At 42.8% G+C, this 21,687-nt stretch overlaps 1 protein-coding gene across 8 annotated transcripts in view; it reads right to left on the bottom strand.

Moving 5' to 3' along the window:
- Positions 1–4,949: 4,949 nt before the first annotated feature.
- Positions 4,950–21,687, bottom strand: part of Inpp4a (inositol polyphosphate-4-phosphatase type I A) — a 152,660-nt gene continuing 135,922 nt past the window's right edge. For all 8 annotated transcript variants that reach the window (XM_045146913.1, XM_045146917.1, XM_045146918.1 and 5 more), the window contains 2 exons: positions 19,253–19,407; positions 4,950–7,490 (listed from right to left, as the gene is read on the bottom strand). In XM_045146913.1, coding sequence (XP_045002848.1) covers positions 7,358–7,490; positions 19,253–19,407 — 288 coding nt within the window. In that variant the 3' untranslated portion in view covers positions 4,950–7,357. The remainder of the gene's footprint in view (positions 7,491–19,252; positions 19,408–21,687) is intronic.

Below are 21,687 nucleotides of genomic sequence, written 5' to 3'. Positions count from 1 at the left end.
AGGCCCGTTGGCTTTGCAGGCAAATGCCTTAACAGCTAAGACATCCCTCCAGCCCTTGCTTTTTTATTTTTTTAAGACAAGGCTCTCACACTGTAGCCCAGGCTGGCATGACCTATAACTTATTCTATAGAATCAAACTCACTGCAATCAAACTGCCCCAGCCTTCAAGTACTAGGATTATAGGCATAAGCTACTATGCCCAGCATGAAGTACAATTTTGAGTGAATTATTTTTTTAAGAAACCTTTAAAAATAATTTACTTATTAGTATAGGCATCTTAGGACCCTTTTGCACATGCTAACAAACTCCAAACACATGAACTCTGTGCATTTGGCTTAGTTGGGCACTGGGCATTGAACTCAAAGTGTCTTTACTGAGCCATCTCTTCAGCCTTTAAGAAAGCAGTCTTAATCCAGGTTTATAGGAATTTACTTCTAGGAGTAAAACATCTACGAGTTTGATCATTTTATCTCTGGTAGGCTTGTGATTAGCTTTTTTTTTTTTAATTTTATTTATTTATTTATTTGAGAGCGACAGACACAGAGAGAAAGACAGATAGAGGGAGAGAGAGAATGGGCGCGCCAGGGCTTCCAGCCTCTGCAAACGAACTCCAGATGCGTGCGCCCCCTTGTGCATCTGGCTAACGTGGGACCTGGGGAACCGAGCCTCGAACCGGGGTCCTTAGGCTTCACAGGCAAGCGCTTAACCACTAAGCCATCTCTCCAGCCCTGCGATTAGCTTTTGAAATAATTTTACATACCTGTATTAGTAGCCATGTTTAAGTGACCATTGATTGTTACCATACTCAAGTGTAGAGCGCTGTGGCATCATGTACCTCCACACAGCAGAACTGTTCACCCCTTGCCGAATGTACACTATCTTCATGAAGAACATCCCCAGTCAGCCCTGGCATTCCTACCCTTGGCATACTCCCTTTCTTTGGTAACCACCATTTTACTCTCTGAATTTGAGTGCCTCATATGGGTGGAATTATGCTGTATTTGTCTTTTTTGACTCTTACTTCACTTAGCAAAGTATTTTCTAGGTGCATATATGTATTGTGTATCATACTTAAAAAAAAAAATTTGCAAGGAGAGAGAAGTAAAGTGCCAGGGCCTTTTGCTGCTACAAACAAACTAGAGACATGCGCCACCTACATGCATCTGGCTTTATGTGGGTACTTGGGAATCAAATCCAGGCTGACACACTTTGCAAGCAAGTGCCTTTAACTGCTAAGCCATCTCTCCAGCTCCAAAATTTCCTTTGTAAAACCAAATAGCATTCCAGTGCATGTCCTGTAGTGTATATATTATCCACCAGTGGGTATTGGGTTGCTTCACCACACAACTGAGTATATTACTGAGTACATGTATGTGAAGATATCCCCGATGCTCTGCTTTCACTGTGGGCACAGTCCCAGAATTTCTGAGTCATATGGAAACTATTTTTAATTAAAAAAAAATATTTTGAGAGAAAGGCAGATAAAGAATGGGTACAACAGGGCCTCTAGCTGCTGCAAACTAGACGCATGTGCCACATTGTGGATCTGGCTTATGTGGGTACTAGGGGGTCGAACCTGGGTCCTTTGGCTTTGCAGGCAAGCGCCTTAACTGCTAAGCCCTCTCTCCAGCCACATTCTTAATTTTTTTTTTTTTAATTTGCTTTTTGGTTTTTCGAGGTAGGGTCTCACTCTGGCTCAGGCTGACCTGGAAGTCACTGTAGTCTCAGGGTGGCCTCTAACTCACGGCGATCCTCCTACCTCTGCCTCCCGAGTGCTGGGATTAAAGGCGTGCGCCACCACGCCTGGCCATATTCTTAATTTTTAAGGTGCAGTCACACCACTTTGATATTGAAAGGTACATACCAGGATTCATTTTCCATATCCTGGTCAACTTTTGTGTGAGGGGAGACCTTTGTGTCTCTTCCTTTCCTGTGCTATTTCCTGAAGACAGAGAACCTGGAACTGTCAGTTTTTCGTCAGACTAGCTTAGCTGCAAGCACCCCTCCACACTCCCTAGGACTGGGTTACACACATGCACGTGTGGCCACACCCAGCTTTTTATGTGGGTGCTGGGATAGAGACTCAGGTCCTCTTTTACCTACTGAGTTATCTTCCCCAGCCTTCCATTCTTTTAAAAGTAGCGCTCCTAATTGGTGTTTTGATTTGCATATTCCTGATTAGTGATAGCAAACATCACTAGTGTTGCTGTTGACTAATGACGATGTGTGTTGGCCATCTTTATATTTTGGAGAAATCTTTTTAGAACCCTTATCCATTGATAATGGGTTGTCTCATGTTTAATTTTTGGCAATCATATTCAAGAAATTGCCCAGTGCGGTGGAGCAAACCCTCCTACACTTCTCCCCAAAGAATTTATGGTTTTCTTTTATGTTTGGTCCTTGATCTATTTTGTGGTATGAGGTAAGGGCCTGTCTTGCACATAGGGATTATCTGGCTTCTCCAAAAGCATTTTTAGAAACGACTATCTTTCCCTAGTATGTGATCTTGGCATCTCTTCAGTCCTTTTTAAAAGTTTTAATTGTGTAAGACTTTATTCTTTTTGGTTGTTTATTCCTATTTTTTCACTGTGATACGACTGTAAACAGTTGTTTTCAGCAGTTTCATTGGTGGGTTTTAAGATTTAATTTTGGGGCTCTGGGAAGATGGCTCAGCAGGTAAAAGCACTTGCTCTACAAGCCTGCCAACTGCAGTCTGGATCTCCAGAACCCATGTAAAAGCAGGAGGCAAAGGGGTGCATGCATCTCTTAATTCCAGAGCCAGGAGAATCCCAAAATTTGCAGGCCAATTAGTCTGGTCTTTCCAGCAAAACAGGAAGAGATGTGTCTCAAAACAAGGTTTAAGAGGACCAACACCCTGACATGTCATACATACACACACACCCCACAAGAGATTTTTATTATTTGCAGAGAGAGGGGGAGGGAGGATGAATGAGAATATGGATGCACCAGAGTCTTTTGCAACTGCAAATTAACTCCACGTGCATGCGTTACCTTGTACATCTGGCTTTATGTGGGTACTGGGGATTTGAACTCACTCCTCCAGGCTTTGCAAGAAAGTGCCTTTAACCACTGAACCATCTCTCCAGCCTTAACCCCTATAATGCTTTCTCTCATCAGATACCCTCCCGCCCATTCCCCAAAAGAAACCTACTTGCTCCTGCTGCTACAATCAGTTCTAACCTTTGTCTGTCCTTTGACCTGGCAAATTTAACTTCTGATACATTTAGAATAACTGATGATTATATGGGGGGTGGGCAACATGAGTGCTGAAGGACTTTAATTAACCACCACGAATTCACCATTTATTCATATTTTCTCAAGTAAACTTCTAAATAGCATTACACCTGTTTTCATGAATATAAAGATAATTGGCAAGATGGACAAAGTGCATATGATATATTCAAATTGAGTGAAAAAAATTAAAGAGCAAACTAATTTTGTAGAGAGACATCATCACAGAGGGGGCCTGCCTGCATTGGGACTTGAAAGAATGAGGGTAATGACTCATTCACATCAAAGGGGCATGGACATAGACTCGAGGTGTATGGAGTAGAAATTATGGGACGGCCAGGCATGGTTGTGCATGCCTTTAATAACAGCACTTGGGAGACAGAGGTAGGACTGCTGTGAATTCGAGGCCACCCTGAGAATACATAGTGAATTCCAGGTCAGCCTGGACTAGAGCTTGTGAGACCCTACCTCAAAAAACCAAAAAGAAAAAAAAAAAAAAAAAGAAAAAGAAAAAAGAAAAAAAATCCACATGGGATGGGTATTACTGGGTATGGTGATGGTTAATCTCTTTTTTGTGGGGGGAGAGGCAGGACTTTAGCCCAGACTGCTCTGAAACTTACTTTGTAGCTCAGGCTGGCTTTAAATTCACAGCAATCTTCCTTCCTCAGCTGCCTCCATTCTGTGGTTAAAGGCATGTGAATAATCTTAACTGTCAAGTTGACGTGAGAGCTCCCTATAGGGGATTTGTAAAATTCACTGTGTCAGTGAGGGCATGTTCAGAGAAGATTGCTATGGGAGGGTAAGTAGGCCCTGAATGTGGATAGCACCGTGCAATAAGCTGTGACCATGATGGAATAAAGTGGGCAAAGAAAATGCCAGATAGTGCTACAAGTTCCACTCTTGTTGAGCAATTGCATCTACCGCTGCTGCAATTGCCTGCAGAGACCAGACTCCAGATACTTTAGCTTTTCAGCAGACACAGGGAGTCTCCAGGTCTTCACCGAGGATCAAAGAAACGGAAATTGAAATAAGAAAGCATTTAAATGATCAGTGAGAATAGAAGGAAAAAGCATTGGCTATAGGCAGTAGCTTAAATTTCAGTATTATGAATTTTGTATTCATGTAGTAGTATGGCATTAGTATGGTACTAGTATTATGGTAATAGTAAAAATTCAGAAAGAATAGTCTACTTACGTTCTTCTTTAATGTACATTTCCATTGCCAGGAATTGATCTGAAGATCACTAGAGACATGTGCCTAGGTGGTGCTGACCAAGCATGAATGAAATGCCTCTCAGTGAGCCACATGAGGGCTAGGTGTACAGAGATGGTGTACTTCATGGTTATGCATGGGAAGGAAACAATGAACACTTACAAAGAACCTTACAACCACTTCATTACATGAACCTATGGTTGTCCACACTTGCACATATGGAAACAGGTTCAGAGAAGTCCAAGTAACTTGCTTCATGTCACTAGCGTGGGGGCTGACTGCTGTTGATGTTTATGTTCATAATCCTACACCTTGCTGCACCTCTATTCAAATCAAGTGAAAAGGTTTAAAAGACATTAGTCTCTGGTGGTTCTACATTTACAATCCTATGAACTTAGCACTTGAGCATGCAATACCAATGTCCAGTCAGGTGCTAACTACAACTAGACCTTCCAGTGTAGAAGAATGAATCAAGCAAGACCAAGTTTAATGTTCTTATCAGGTATTTATTACTTGTCATTCTAAAGACTGCACATTTACAGCATACATGGCTTTGAATGAGCTAAGAATATATAAAATGGTAACTATATGTTCATATATATTAATACTTCCCAAAACTAAATAAATAAAAGTAGTTAAATGCACTAAGTTTAGCAAATACAATTGTGTTGGGGGTCGGGGGAGAAGCTATTATACAATATTTTTACATCTTTAAAGGAAAACTAAAGGCAACTGTACTGCAGGAGCTCTGCCAGAATCCATGTGACATTCCTGGCTGTCCAGACACCTCAACATTTAAGTGTGGGCAGACACTGGACGGAACCTCTATTTTACAGTAAATTCCTTGTGCAACAAACAGTTCAGCATTCCTCTGTGTAGCCAGGAGCTGCCTGCGCCCACTGCTGTGCAAGGTGCCCCTTCCCAGCAAGCCTGGAACGTGTGCGATGCACTGGGAGCCAGTCATAATGCCCTCAGAGAGAACACTGAAGCCTCAATCTTTTCTGTAGGGTTAGCCAAGCTTTGTGGTGATTCATAATATAAAGCAAAAATTAAGAAAATGAATTCACATAAGGGTGCCACATGCAAAACTGCTGACCAAGGAATAAGCCGTGCTCAATTCCCTTTATAAATGTGGATGCTCTGTGAACAAAAAGAAAATGGAAAACATGTGCCATCTTTTAAAAAGAAAAGGTTTTTTTTAAAGGTTGTGATGTCAAATGAGAAAAGATGGGATTATACAATTACAAGTTAGCTGAAATGATGAAGAGATGAAAGGCACATCAGCCACAGGAGAGCCTCTGAACAGGAACTTACACTTCAGGACGAGAATCGGGCACCAGCAGCAGCCACCTGTGCGGAGGGTTTGGTGGACAAGAGTTTCTTTCCCACTTGCCTTCCACAGTGCCCCCAGCCTGGAGAGAGGCCCAAGGAGCCGCAACCATCAAAACACATCTTCCCAGTTGGAGTCAGGTGACAGCAGTCTGTTTGCACACAAGGAATCTGCAAGGGCACCCACTTCCAACCCTACTTAATGCCCATATAGTCTATGTTCTAGCCAAGGACCAATCTTGTCCATGCCTCAGTGTCCAGACCAAGTTTGTTACATGATTCTAAAGGAACCAAGAGAAAATTATCTAGGCTTATATAAGAATTTCCAAAGTGTTTACAAATGATCAACATCAACATCATTAATAGGTGCCACATATACTTCCTTTACAGTCTTTTAAATACATGTAAACAATATTATCATCAACAGAATTTATAAAAACATATAAACTCCTAAGGGGGGGGGAACTCTGCTATGTGCAGATAACACTCATTATCACCTTATAAAAGATGACCAGACATAATTTTCTATGAAAGCTCCCTGGCCCATAAATTCTTTTCAAAGTCTCATGTGAGGAGATAATTTGAACTGCTTCTCAACAGCCATATAACAGAATAATTACTTCAAACCTAAAAATCAGACATTTTCATTCAAACATGATTGTACTGTCTTTCAGAAGATCTATTGGAAATTTCACAAAAGAACATTTGTTCTGCAACTTTTTAGATTTTCATTGTCTGCACAGTCTTAATTCAACATTAAAGTATTATCCCTCAGACATCAGACATGCACATTTATGTTTCTGATTGCTCTAACTCAACATCTAGAGAAGAAAGGGAGACATGCCTCATGGGTGTGATGGGACGGAAATATGGAGCTTGAAAAGAGGCAGAGGAGGACAGGGGCCTCACAGCTGGTTTGATGTCTCTATATAACTCACGAGGAACAGAAAGAAGTGTGGCACCAGGTTGTGAGAGTCTGGGGTGTCATCTCTGGCTGGCTGACCAGGATTCCTTCAACTTTGAGTTTCACAGACAGTGGTGCCTTTGGTAATTCATTAGAACTAACTATCCTCGTTGCATAAAAGGCTAGCTTCTTTTCCCAAAACTTGAGTCAATCTATATTGTTCTGCCTGAGATAAAACTGTTTAATGTATTACTTGATGTTTTATATTCAGACCTTTTAAAAGTAGATTTTAAGTCAATGCTCACTTTTGAGTTACTCAGTAGAAAAATAAGTTGGGTGAGCAGGGTCTATGAGGGCATTTGAAAAAGTCTCCTTTCTAGTCTCCTAGTTCAGACAAACTGAACTCTTACAGGTAACTATGGTAGCTGTATGGTTACAGCTGAACACTACTGTTAAGGGCGGTCATTACTATCCATACTATAGAGCCAACATTACCTCCTATGGATTCCAACAGAAAAAACATGCTCCATGGACTCTTTAGTGAAGTTATTTTAAAAAACATAAAAATAAACAATCCTTCAGGTCTTCTTGAAGAGTTCATGTATGACACTAGTGGGTACCCACATTTATTACATAACAACTAATTAGGAAACCGTGTGTTCATGTTTCCACTTTTCCGTAAGTCCCTTCGGGAGGCCTGTAATGCTTGGGGAAAGCCTTCAGCTGCAGGGAATTAAATGCATATTTGCGACTTCCAACATTCTTCATTGTATTTTCTCTTCGACAACCCTCACTGGGGAAAAAAACAAGCACAAGAAATGACAGCAGTAAAAAAGGAAAAAAGAAGACTTAAACTAAGATGAAATGAACTGATTAGTTTCATAGCATTAAAAAAAAAGATTAATTTAAATGGGAGCTGGACTCATTTACAACAAATGCACACATAAAACGGCGAGTTCTGAACAAGGCAGGGAAGAAGCACAGAGATGAATACATGCTGTATGCAGTGTGAGTTCTGCGTTTCCAAAGCAGTGCTCTACCTAAGAGGATGCAATGTTTTCTTAAAGAGAATGCTTTCTTGTACCTCAGGTCTAGCTATCTGGGATTCTATAATAACCTGTGGTTTCAAGATTCTGTTACACAGCAAAGCAAATGGAAATCTACTCTTGCCAAGCCTTTAAGTTAGGAGCTGCACTTCTGTATATTAATAAGAGCTGTCACCACATGAAACTAGAAATGCTGATTTTCCTTGCAGAATTCAATAGGCAGCAAAGCCATGTGGCCGAGGAGGCTGTTCTGACATCCAACTCCACTTAGAGGGCAGCTGTTCAGGAGGCACAGCAATCCCACAGGCCTAAGAGCTGGCTGCTGAGCAGGTCCTCATGGCTATCAGGCGGCACTGCTGCAGGAGTGACTCCATGAGGTCTCCTGGTGGTCACTGGCCACCATTCTCCAGGTGGGCTGTCCTCAGTGTGGTCACCTCTTGCACAAGTGTGGACCCACAGGTACTCTTCCCTAGAGAACTCACTGGCAGCATCAACCCCAGCTGCATTTTGTGGAGGGCTGCCAGGCAACCCAGTGGCAGTGGCAAAACAAATGGCCAAGAGGCACGCCTTGGTGAGAGCCTCAGGGGAGTTCTCTAGGAAATGTTCTGGGGAAAACACAAACTTAACAGGCAGAGTGACTTTTGAATATAAATGTCTTCCCATAGCACAATAAAACTTGGTATTTTTACATTGTTCAAAGACTAGCAATGAAATCAACTAGTTGTCAAGTTCAGTATAAAATCCCCCTTCAGAGATGTAAAGTTTGCAGTTAACAGTGATTTTTTAAAAAGTACTTGTATGAAGACCATTATGTCACGCATTAAAAAAAAATACCAGCCCAAGCTCCTTTAAAGTAAAAATGAGAGTCCTATTATCAAGAACATGTGAAATAGTTTTTGGTAAGTCAGTACTTTTTATTCAAAAGATAAGCTCAGGTAGTTTAGAAAAGTCTACACCTAGTTGCTACTTAGTAACTAGTACAGTGACTCTAATATGCTTTCTTTTGCGGATCAGAAACACCTGTGGAGCAGAACACCTGAGCCACATAAGTCTCCCAGAGCAGATGATAACATCTGCTGAACATTCTGTAATCTGATAAAACTGTAACTAAAGCAGAAACTATAGGTTCCTGTGTACAGTTTCTTTAATCTTTGGAAGCTCTTTCATTAATTGACTATTTCACAAATGGCTTCTCCATGTACACAGAAGTGCACTCAAAACCTACCTATCTAGTAAATTCCAAACCTCCTTGAGAAGCAAGGAAGATAATTTATGAACTTTTGTATTCTCTTGTATTTCCATGTGGAAGGAATTAATACAGGGTTTAATTGCTGAATAGCACTGTACATGAAATTATTATCAATTTCATACCTTCAATTTATTTTTCAAATAAAACTGTTTATCCCACATGACTGCAAACCTAAAACCTGGCTGCTGTACCTCGTCTGCGTGTAGCCACTATCATCACATGATCTGCAATTGTCATGAGCTGGCCCTGTGGTAAGGTACATCCTACTGCAGAGGACAGCATGTCTTCCTGAGGCAGAGCACTTGTTGATCACACTGAATCACTTTTAAGTAGCACTAACACACGCCAAGACGGTGTTGGGCAGATTTTAGCAAGAGGGATTTAACTTTTATGAAACTACATGATTATTTTTATTGAGCCAACAAATTATTTCTTTTCAAGTTTTGAAAAGAAAATTCAAATGGAAACTTTAAAGTGACAACTAATTTAAAGGAATATCTGGGTTTCCTTTTATGGTGACATCTTCATTTTAGAAATCATCTGTAGACCTCAGCATTGAGGTGATTCCAGAGCAGACAGGGAAGTCATTTTGTGGAAGGAGACTATGCCCTTATTTTAAAAGCACTGCGTGAACATAGCCATATGACTAAGCTATGACAGGTGCACTAGCTGAAAGAACTTACACAATTTTTATAAGAGCATCAACAAGAACCACCTCTGAGTGTGCTTCCTGTAGCTTCAGAATGCTGGTAGACGCTGGGGACATCTGGTTGACATCAAAAGTGCCTCTGCCATCATCCAATAGCAATAACTCCCCTATCTCAAATCATCTCCTCACTCCTGTTTCATCCTATTTCTTTCTAAAGCTGACAAGATTTTGAATAAGTATATGGCTTGATTTCATAAGCAAAAGGCCTTAGTGATATTAAAATTAAGCACAAAGGAGGTTAGCATACTCAATGTGTGTGTGTGTGTGTGTGTGTGTGTGTGTGTGTATGTGTGTGTGTGCGTGTGTGTGCATGCATATATATATGTATATATATATATGCATATACACACATACACATACACACACACATACACACACATACATATATACATTTATATATATCATATATATTAGAGGAAAAGTAAACCCCAATCACCACTGCCTAGGCTGATCTAGAGCCAGCCCTTCATGCCTGGGGGCACCGGGTAGCTACAGACTTCCTCCCCACCTCTATGGAGGAAAGAACCTGCTCCTTTGTCCTCCTCACTCATTTCTCTCTCAACCCAACAACAAAAGGCCCTCAAGTCCAGGCAGACCCTCCAGTGGAATCAGTGGAGGAGCCCTGACAAAGTAACAGGGCATCCTGGATTCTGGGGTAGGAGGGTTCTATCTGTAGATGGAAGGCCATGCTTATCTGCCTGTAGTCTCTGTCTGGACATAGTGCCACCTTGGAAGTGGGTGTGCACATAGGAATGGACATCAAAAGGGTGACATCCAGGGCTGGAGAGATGGCTTAGTGGTTCATTGCTTGCCTGTGAAGCCTAAGGACCCCGGTTCGAGGCTTGATTCCCCAGGACCCACGTTAGCCAGATGCACAAGGGGGCGCACGCATCTGGAGTTTGTTTGCAGTGGCTGGAAGCCCTGGTGTGCCCATTCTCTATCTGCCTCTTTCTCGCTCTGTCTAGTAGCTCTCAAATAGATAAAAGTACCAATTCTTTTTAAAAAGGGTGTCATCCAGACAGGAAATGGGAGACTGTGGATTCTATCTTCCCCTTGTAGATAAAGCAAACATAATGATCTTAGAGGCCTGAAACACATACTCTGAAATGAAGGAGAGAAAGTACTCAGTATTTCTTTTCAAGACTCACAGGCTGGACAGGACACTGTCTACTGACTAATGTCATGACAATCAGTGAGACTTTCTACTGAAAGATACCTCTGAATAGACCAGTTCACAGTAGTCCTGCCTTGGCATCCTACGGTGCTCTGAGGTCTGAAAAGAAGGTCATTCCTAAGGTCTGATAGGATGGCTTTATACAACAGAATTTAAAGTTTCAGTCTGGCATTGCTAACGGCTTCTAGGACTCCTACAACCAAGTGAGTAAGGACTGGAAATCTTGGAGGGAGGGTGAAGGGGCTAGATTTTTGTGGTGGACAGGGTTTGGGGACATGAAGATATCAAGATTCTAGAAAATTTGGTTTCTCTATTCATTGCAGTTTTTCCAAACCCATAAGAAGAAAGTAACTTTGTCAAGCTCAGTGCACAGGAAACCAGCTGGAGGCCCAAAACAGAGACACGTGATGTGACCTGGAAGGCACAGAAGCCGCACACTAGTTCTCATATGCAGTGTGCCGGCCTCCCCCAGGCCCACTGGCCCCTTTATAAGGGGGCAGTTATCCTCTACCACTAGGGAATGTTAGGTGAAAGGTCATCTTACTTCAGGGGCAATGCCAAGTTAAAATGAAGAATGAAATCTCATGGCTCTATCTGTTATAACTGCCCAAAAGCAGGCCTTTTTTTTGGGGGGGGGGAGGATTTTTCTTCTACTTTTTTGGAGTTTATTATTAGCCATATTTGATTAGTAAGAGGTATAAGATATCTGGATTTTAATCTAGAATTAAAGATTATTTTTAAATAAAAAATGTACTTTTAAGAAACCAAAATATAGCCACGTGTGGTGGTGCATGCCTTTAATCCCAGCACTCAGGAGGCAGAGGTAGGAGGATCGCTGTGAGTTCGAGGCCATCTGAGACTACACAGTGAATTCCAGATCAGCCTGGGCTACTGCGAGATCCTGCCTTGGAAAAAAAAAAAGAAAGAAATATGTTTTTGTAACAACTTCTTCTTATGTGCATTAATTCCTGGTATCAGTTAACTGATCCTTAAAGAGTCAACAGCACATCAGAAGTCTCATGCAACATGTAATCTTTGTGTGCCTGACTTGGTACAATGTGCTACTGTGTTCACAGCTATGTTATCCCTGGTTCGAAATTAACATTAGCAAGGAAATGTTATGATTCTGCAAACTGTTTGCTACTGTAATCCAAGGACTACGCTTTGAAATGAAAGCAGAAAGTACATATCCTATTAAATAGGTGTCTCTAGATGAGCCAGTTATAAAGCATCTATCTTTTTCTTTTCATTTTTCTTCAAAAAGACAGGAAAGGTTAGCAATAACACTTAAAAGAATAGTATCAAATATACAAATTCTTTTCAGACAGAATCCCTTTCTCTTGGAAACAGGGCACACGGGATGTACACGTTATAAATAGTTTCACATCAGAAGGTAAGAGATTTGGTACAAGTAATTCTAGCCAGCCATAACGCAGGGCACCAAAAGAACATGTTACAAGCACTGAAGACACTACATTGTTTTAAATGAACAAGTCTTCTTGGCGAAATAATTTGGCAAGTATTTACAATTCAGAGGAACAAAATGTCAAACAGTAAGGCATGTAATATTTCTTGGCAGGCCTCGCTTTGACACCTTCCTTCTGTCCAGTTAGGTACACGGTGGCTAGACATTCGGGCACTTTTGTTTTTCTTGTGACTTTTAATTTTTATAATGATATTTATTTGCAACGCAATTTGGTCACCAGGTATGCTATGCTCAGAAAGAGCCACACAATCAGTAAATTGGGGCTCAGAGCTAATAGAGGAAGGGAACAGAGGAGGCTGGGGTCTAGCCTTAAGTCTCGGATGGGCACCAGGCCGCTCAGGTTCTTCTGGGTGACTACCTCCCGCGTTCCAATGCTGTGAAAAGGAAGAAGTTTGGGAGAAAGGAAAAGAAAAGAGGAAAGGAAATAAAGTGGGGAGAAAGGAAGAGATACATGCGATGGATTTTACCCAAAAGAATTGGGGGGGGGTTAGAACCAAAAGAAAAAAAAATGGAGTGAAGCCACAAAAGAAAAAGAAGATGATACGCAAAGAAGGATATGAAAAAAAAGGCCAAATCAAAACCAGCACAGTTACAGGAAAAAAAAAAAAAAAAAAAAAAAGGAGAAAAAGAGAAGTGAAAAATAAGAAAAAATACTGTAGTCTACTGAAATTAAACACATGTAGGTTGAAGGAATGGTTTTCCATGTTCACCCTCTCTTGGTTGGCCAAGCACAGCTCCATGCCGCCCACCATGCCCCCACATGCTGCAGATGGGCATTTCTGAGAAGCAAGCTGAACATGAAGAACCATGGGGGTTTGACCTTCTCACAGATGCCTGAGCAGGTACAGGTACCTACAACGGAGTTGGCCAAAGCTGCCTCTTGACTAACCATATAAACAAGTTTATCCAGGAAACAAGCCAGTGCAGCATCCTCCTCAGACCTGTCTTGGGTCTCTGGCTGAGAGGTAGCAGGGTATGAGTGATGCTGTCCCAACTTAGCAAGGTATTGTTCTAGAAGATTCTCCTCCAAAAACCAGAGAGGACCATCCCCACAGTTCCTTCTTTTAGAGCTAAAGGAGACACAAAACTGAGTGCTGAGTGCAGCACGGTGGTAAGGCATGGGCTACATTACATTGCACTAGGCCTGGGTCAAGCCCCAACCCTAAAAAATACAAGTGAAAATGCTGAGGTTGGACGACACCTAGAACAAGATACTCAAGAACCACATGTATGTCTAGCAAATGATGACAATAATACCGAACCAGAGGTCCTGGGACATGGCAGGTGGTACGAAGGAAGCCCTTGGCGATGAGGCAGGGCTTGGGATATCTCCCTCAGCTATGTCCTCCCTGGCTTTCTGAGAGGAAGCCATAAGCTTCTGGGTGGCTGAGGGCAATGGGACAGGCAGAGGAGATGTGGGATCAAGCTTTTTTTTTGTTGTGTTGTTGCTATAACTTCTTAAAATACTGTTAAAGTAAAATACATTCACTGCAGAGATTTTTGGGTGTGGTGGTTTGATTCAGGGGTCCCCCATAAACTTAGGTGGTCTGAATGCTAGATTCCCAGCTGATGGAGATTTGGGAATTAACTCCTCATGGAGGTGGTATATTGTTGGGGCGGGCTTATGGGTGTTATAGCCAGTTTCCCCATGCCAGTGTTTGGCACACTCTCCTGTTGCTATGGTCCACCTTATGTTGGCCAGGGGTGATGTCCACCCTCTGCTCATGTTGTCATTTTTCCTGCTATTATGGAGCTTCCCCCTTGAGCCTGTAAGCCAAAATAAACCTCTTTTTTTCCACAAGCTGCTCTTAGTTGGGTGATTTCTACCAGTAATGTGAACCTGACTGCAACACTGGGTTTAGGAATTTCTGGAAAAACAGTAAGAAAAAATTTAAAGGCATGTATCTATAGTTGGAGGTGGAAGATAGAATGTACTGAGGCAGGAGGGGGAACCTGTTCTCAAGGGAGAAAAGTCACTCCCTGCTCAAAGCCTCAGCTCCTTATCATCCAAAGAATACAGAAAAACAACCCGACTTTACAGCCTTTGAGCTGAGATGGCAATGAGAATGTCATTCTCAGACACTCTGATTAGTATGGGAAAAGTTTGCTGATTTGTATTAAAATTATTAAGAAGCTTTATAAAGATGTATGCTTTTAAATTTTTTAAAAATTTACTTGTGTGTGTATATGACGTGCATGAACCACAGGCATGTGTTGAGGCCAGTGGTCAACCTCAGGGTGTTTGTCCTCTTCTATCTTCTTTTAAAAAATACTGTATATACATATGTATGTATATATGTGTGCAAGAGAGAGAGAGAGAGAACAGGCATGGGTACGCCAGGGCCTCTTGGCCTCTGCAAACTCCAGATACATACACCACATTGTGCATATGGCACTACATCTCTTAGGCTTTGTAAGCAAGCTTTAACCACTGAGCCATCTCTCCAGCCCATCCTTCCATCTTCTTTTGAGATAGGGTCTCTCTCTATATATTCTATATATAGTTGTTTCATCACCACATGCACCAGTCTAGCTAGCCCATGCAATTCAGGATTCTTCTGGCTCTGCCTCCCATTGCCATAGACATATGTGCACCACTCTGCATCCAGTTATACATGGGTGTTGGGAAGGATCGAATCTGGGTCAGCAGGCTAGCAAGCATGTGCTATTAACAGCTGAGCTTAGTCCTGATGTATGCTTTTTTTTTTTGGTTTTTTGAGGTAGGGTCTCACTCTGGCCCAGGCTGACCTGGAATTAACTATGTATTCTCAGGGTGGCCTCAAACTCACAGTGATCCTCCTACCTTTGCCTCCCGAGTGCTTGGATTAAAGGTGTGCACCACCACACCTGGCCAGATGTATGCTTTTTAACCCAAGAAACCAATTTGTCCAATGTGATGTCATGATTTAGATATGAAGTCTTTTCTCCAAAGGATGAAGACCTGGGCCCCAGTGCAAGCAGTGTTCAAGATGGGACTTCTGAGAAGTGGCTGGTAAGGGCTCTGCCTTCATCAGTAGATTAATTAATAGAGTCAAAACTCAACTGGGAGCCGGGCATGGTGGCATAAGCCTTTAATCCCAGAACTTGGGAGGCAAAGGTAAGAGGATTGCCATGAGTTCAAGTCCACCTTGAGACTACATAGTGAATTCCAGGTCAGCCTGGGCTTGAGTGAGACCCTAACCTCAAAAAAAAAAAAAAAAAATTGACTGGACTAATGGGAGGTATGTCTTTAAAAGGTGTATCTTGTCCCAGGCCTCTTCCTCTCTGTCACTTTACTTCCTCTTATTATGAAGTGAGCAATTATGCTCTGTCATGCCCTTTTACTATGATGCCCTGACTCACTACAGCTCAGAAACAATGCAGCCTGCCATCCATGACTGAAACCTCTGAAACTGTGATCCAAAATAAGTTATCTGCCCCTAAGTTGCTTTTCTCAAGAATGACAATGATGAGTGATGAGAAATTTAACACATAAAACTAATACTACAAAAGTAGTGTTACTGCTGTATACCAGGCAATGGGTCAGAAGCCTTTCAAACTAGCTTGCAGAAGGAACTTGGAAAAGTATGAAGCAACAGGCTAAAAAAAAAAAAAAGAAGAAAAGAAAAAAAAAGATGCTGTACTCAGAGTTTCATAGGCAATTCGACTAGGAAATCAGATAGTCAGAATGCCACAAAAATATAGACACTAAAGCATTGCTCAGGAGGTTGTGGGGAATAAGTGTTCTATTTGGGAATGGGACTAAAGACTATGCATGTTACCTTCTGGAAATAAACATATACATTTTGTTCTTATCCTGAGATTTTGTAGAAGACTCAACTTAGTAAAAGTGACAGATAAGGCTGGGGAGATTGCTCAGTAATTAAAGGTACTTGCTTATAAAGCAGGAAGGCCTAAGTTTGATTCCCCAGTATCCACATAAAGCCAGATGTACAAAGTGTCTGCAGTTTATTTTCAGTGGCACAAGACCCTGGCAACCTACACTCATGCTTGCTCACTCTCTTTTTAGTGCTCTCTCTGCCTATGTATGTAAAAAAAAAAAAAAAAATTTAAAGTGATGGCTAATTTATCTGGTGTAAGAGTTGCAAGGCAGTCCATTATTCATCTGTGGCATGGATGTTTCTGGCTACTTTATCTAGGTCCAGAAAAAGTAGAACCTTCAAGTTTTCTCAGAAAAAAACACACATGTAAAGTTAGGCCAAGGAAGATATGGCTGCTAAGCAGATTAGGACTCACTGTTAAAGATTTGATCCCTACCTAGTGAGTCTCATCAGTGAGTGGTACTGGGACATAAAAGCCCAGACTTCAGCAATAGATTTATCCATGGATGGAGCCATCATCTGACAGCATTAGTGGGGAGTGGTAGGAGGTGGAACATGGGGGAGGAGGAGGTTCCCTTAGGGGTGTGATTGTGAAGGGAGTGATTCCTAGGCCCTTCCACTTCCTTTCTTGTTCTCTCTGCTTTCTGGTAGTCATGAGATGAACAGCTTTGCTCTACCGCACCTTCCCACCATGCTCTTCCTCATCACAGCCCAGAAACATCACCTAACCTACTGACCAGGGACTGTAACCTTTGAGACTGTGAGACAAAGTCAGTCTTTTCTTCCTTTGTTTTTCTCAGGCATCTGTCATGGTGGTGAAGTCTATCACATGTGCTAGGAAAACATAAGGTTATTCACTACACCCTCAATTAAAATGATAAAATCAAGGCTGGGCATGGTGCACGCCTTTAATCCCAGTACTCAGGAGGCAGAGGTAGGAGAACACCCTGAGTTCGAGGCTACCCTGAGACTACACAGTGAATTCCAGGTCAGCCTGGGCTAGAGTGAGACCCTACCTCAAAAACCAAAGATAAATAAATAAATAAATCAGACAGTGTAGTCAATAAAAAGTTAGATAAATTATGTACTAAGAATGATTCAAGTTCTGTGACTTGGGATGTACCTCAGTTGGTAAAGTGCTTGCACAGCAGGTACAAAACCCCAGGTTTGGTCCCAAAAACCACAAGCCAGGCATTTATACCTGTAATCCTAATATTTGGTATGTGGAGGTAGAAGGATCAGAAGACCAAGGTCATCCTTGGCCACACAGTGAGTCTGAGGCTAGCTTGGGATAAAAAGATAATCTATATTGATCTTAAAAACTACAACAGTTAAATGACAAGCATAGGCTACAATGATGGGCACATTGTATACACAGCTGCACTCATTTGTGCAAGGGTATGTTTTGTTTTACATGTGATTCAGAGACTGGCTAATCAATATGTGGCTCAGCCACATTCACACCTGTATATGTGCATGCAAGTGTCAATCTCTCTTTCTATCCCTCTCTCCCTTTTCCCTCCCTCCTCTCTCAGAAAAAAAAAAGTTTTTAAATGTTAGAATGTTATTTTGTTATGTAATGTAATGCTACCTGTTAATAGTAAGAATATAGGGGGTTTGTTTGCAGAGTGTATGGGGGGGGGGAGGCTTATTTTCTGATTTTCCTATAGGAACATAAGTTACTTATGTAGTTAAAAAGGTTTCATAAACTATACTAGTTATCATAGCTATCTTGGGCATGTATCTCAGTGGCAGAGGATGTGCTTAGCATACTGGGTCTCCACTTTGAGTCATTTTCCCCTGGTTTCTTCAGATATGAATTGTGAATTTTTTGTGGAAATTGTTCAAAAACTCATGATTGTGCCATGGTAGGCCTGACTCAGGGCCTCTCTGCTCATCATACCTGATCCCGGTCTGTTACACAGCCACAGGAATCCTAGTCTGGCTTCCCCACTTCCTCAACGGTAAGTGTCCACGGCTCGCCTCACCAGAGTGGCCATTCCCCCCACTGACAAGCTAGTGGGATGCAGACATGGCTGCCCTTCTACTTAAGTGGAGGCTAACAGGACACAGACACCACTCCTGGGAGCAGGGTCATTCCCAGAGAAGGGATCTCCACAGCAAAGGCACGGAGGGATGAGGGGCTTTAAAAGAGAGGTTTAGATGAACCTGGGGGGGAGCAGGGACAAGAATGGCAGCATTCTATAGAAATGGCCTCATCAAGAGGCAGGATCTCATGCATTACTGTGAGAAGGTCAAATGGCAGAAACATACAGAAAGGATAAGAGAATTGAACACTTTAAAGAATTTGGTGAGAGGACAAATGATACAGAACATTCAGTAGAAGTGACTGTTGAAAACGAGACTTTAACAGCATTGGTGACTACATTGAAGGAGACAGAAAAACCAGGTTTCTTATCCTTTCTTTTGGTACGTGAGGTAGGGAGCTGCCCAGCAGTGCTTGAAACAAAGCATCAATCAATAGTAGTAGACAGTCTGAAGTCTGGGTTTCATTCTGCAAACATACCCACTGCCTCAGAATCAGGACATCATTAGGGAGAGAGGCTAAGACACATTGATAGCTTTTACCATAGAACACTCACTGGCCACTTTGCTCATGAAAGCAAACCGTGTCCACTGAGAGAGAGGAAGCAGAGCAAACCAGTGCAACCTGTAGACTCATTCCTTCACTCAAGCTTCAAAGCATATAAGCACACATATGCTATATAAACAGCAGCTACCTGCTGAGAAAGTATGGGCCTAAACCCCACCCATAGGCAAGTGGCCTTGAGGATGCCTTGTGTTGCTCCCCATCCCTCTTGAGCTGCCTGAACCCCAGTCTGCCTGCTACTCTCCAGGTTCAGTGCAGTTCTTCTCAGAGACTGCTGGCTCGCCCCACTGGCCTTCTAAGAGAAGCCACCAGAATTTGACAGGGACAGTTGTCAAACTTGAATATGCTGGGGGCATTGGCCACATGCACAGCAAGGGTACTGGTTCATCTGCAGTTTACTTGGGCAATGGGAGGATGGGTGGCCAGGGTGGGCATGGCCTGGCTATGGCACTCACTCACCTGCGCATGCACTCCAGGGCCTGCGTGAAGACCTGAGGGGCCATGCCGTGCTCGTGCTGCAGGATCAGGCACTGCTCCAGCGTCACTGACATGGCTGTGCGGTCCTTGGCACTCTTGCAGCTGGTGAAGCGGACCCCATTAAGACGGCGGCAGACCTGCCAACAGGAAATTGGTCCTGCTTAGGACAGAAGAGTTGGCTGAAAGGTAGCACCTTCGTGGGGAGGAAGCACCCACAGGTGTGGCAGGGACATGGGCAGTAATCATGTGCCTAGTCCTAGCCCAACCGTGCCTGGCTTCCTGACTCTTTATCTGCTCAGCTGGCATCAGAAACAAAGTCACCTCCAAACAAGAGCCTTGGGGCCCTCCTACCTAAGCACCGTGGCTTTAGCCCTACCATCCTGTCCCTTGTGTAGCTGTCCTCTCCCAAGGGACATGCCTTCTAAGTCCTTTGGGGCATCACTGCCCCTCGCTGACCCTTACCAGCCACCCCTTTCCAAACTGTGCTGGGATCCTCTTAGCACACAGAGCTTTTTACCGATAACCTCCACCAGGGAAAAGAGGACATGGAGGACGACCTACTCAGAGTAGGTCACACACATCTCAGGGTCCCCTTGTCCCTGAGCCATCCCAGTACACCTTCTTGCTCATGGCAAGAACATGTTGGGCACTTCCTCTATATTTGTAGATAAAGCCATAGGTTCACAGTTCCCAAATGGAGTAATCTCTGCACAAGAGAGTATCTGCATTGCCAGATTCCCAACATACCAGGCCTACAGCCAACTCTGGGACTCTGATTGGGCTTCTCCACCATGTAGCGGGAAGGAAGACATGGACCTGACTGAAGGTTCTCCAGACAATTAGATAGTCCCATGCACTGAAGTGAAAAGACTTAAGATCCAGAAAAGGAGCTCTCCGAACTCAGTGTCTGAGTGGCTAGGCACTGCTGCTCCATACTCACTCCCCCCCCCCCCACTTCTGATTTAATGGACAATAGGAAAAAGGCTAAGGGTCACCAAGAGCCATGCACATCTGAATTTATGCCTCTATACCTTGGGACTCTGCTGGGAATAAAAACTGTAGGATGGAATGGACTGCATTTAGGTGAAAGGGGAGGGTCAGAGCCCCCAGCTTTAATTAATAGTTTGTCTATTACATGGCAATAGAGAAAGAAAACCACTGTTAAAAAACAAGGCCCACACAGGCCTCTGCATCTATAAAGCTTTCAGTGCGTTTATTCTAAGGTAAATGGATGAATGAGTGTGTACCCCGTGCCACTGTTCAAGGGTCTGGCTGTGTCACCCTCTGGGCCCTGTTATGTGAAAAGCCTAGTTCTTTGACGTTCACAAAGGCATCTGTATAAGGGACTGTCACAGCATGGCTGGAGTCACCCTAAAAATAAGTTAGGGTAACTCTCTCTTAGAAGAGCCCATGCCCATACTCTCCAATGTGTCTTACTTTCTGAATACCTCTCTTCCTTATATAACCCTCATGCTTAAGCTTGTACTAAAATATCTTTAATAGCTAGGCATGGTGATGCACGCCTTTAGTCCCAGCACTTGGGAGGCAGAGGTAGGAGGATCACCATGAGACTGAGACCACCCCGAGACCACATAGTGAATTCTAGGTCAGCCTGGGCTAGGGTAAGACCCTACCTCAGGAAAAAAAAAATGGGCTGAAGAAATGGTTTAGTGGTTAAGGTACTTGTTGACAAAGCCAAAGGACCCAGGTTCATTTTGCTAGTACCCACATAAAATCAGATACATAGGTGGCACATGCGTCTGGAGTTCATTTGCAGTGGCTGGAGGCCCTGGTGCACCCATTCTCTCTCTCAAATAAATAAATTCGAAAAAATATCTTTTTAATTATTTATGTATTTATTTTGGTTTTTTGAGGTAGGGTCTCACACTAGTCCAGGCTGACCTGGAACTCACTATATAGTCTCAGGGTGGCCTCAAACTCACAGCAATTCACCTACCTCTGCCTCCCAAGTGCTGGGATTAAAGGTGTGCGCCACCATGCCTGGCTGAAAAAAATATCTTGAATAAAATCCAACACTGTTTCAAAAAAGTAAATTGAATTTTTTTTTAAATTTTTATTTATTTATTTGAGAGTGACAGACACAGAGAGAAAGACAGATAGAGGTAGAGAGAGAGAATGGGCACGCCAGGGCTTCCAGCCTCTGCAAACGAACTCCAGACGCGTGCGCCCCTTTGTGCATCTGGCTAACGTGGGACCTGGGGAACTGAGCCTCGAACCGGGGTCCTTAGGCTTCACAGGCAAGCGCTCAACTGCTAAGCCATCTCTCCAGCCCTGAAATTATTTTTTAAAAACTGTTAGGGACACTCCTCTGCCCTGCTGCAAAAGACCCTCTCAAAAGGTGTTCTCACTTGTCATCTCATTTTCAGGGCCCAACAAATACTGCCAATTGAGACCTG

Source organism: Jaculus jaculus, chromosome 4 (assembly GCF_020740685.1).
Source record: "Jaculus jaculus isolate mJacJac1 chromosome 4, mJacJac1.mat.Y.cur, whole genome shotgun sequence".
Classification (NCBI taxonomy): domain Eukaryota; kingdom Metazoa; phylum Chordata; class Mammalia; order Rodentia; family Dipodidae; genus Jaculus; species Jaculus jaculus.
The sequence above is the reverse complement of the archived record's forward strand: the minus strand, read 5'-3'. Positions and strand labels throughout refer to the sequence as shown.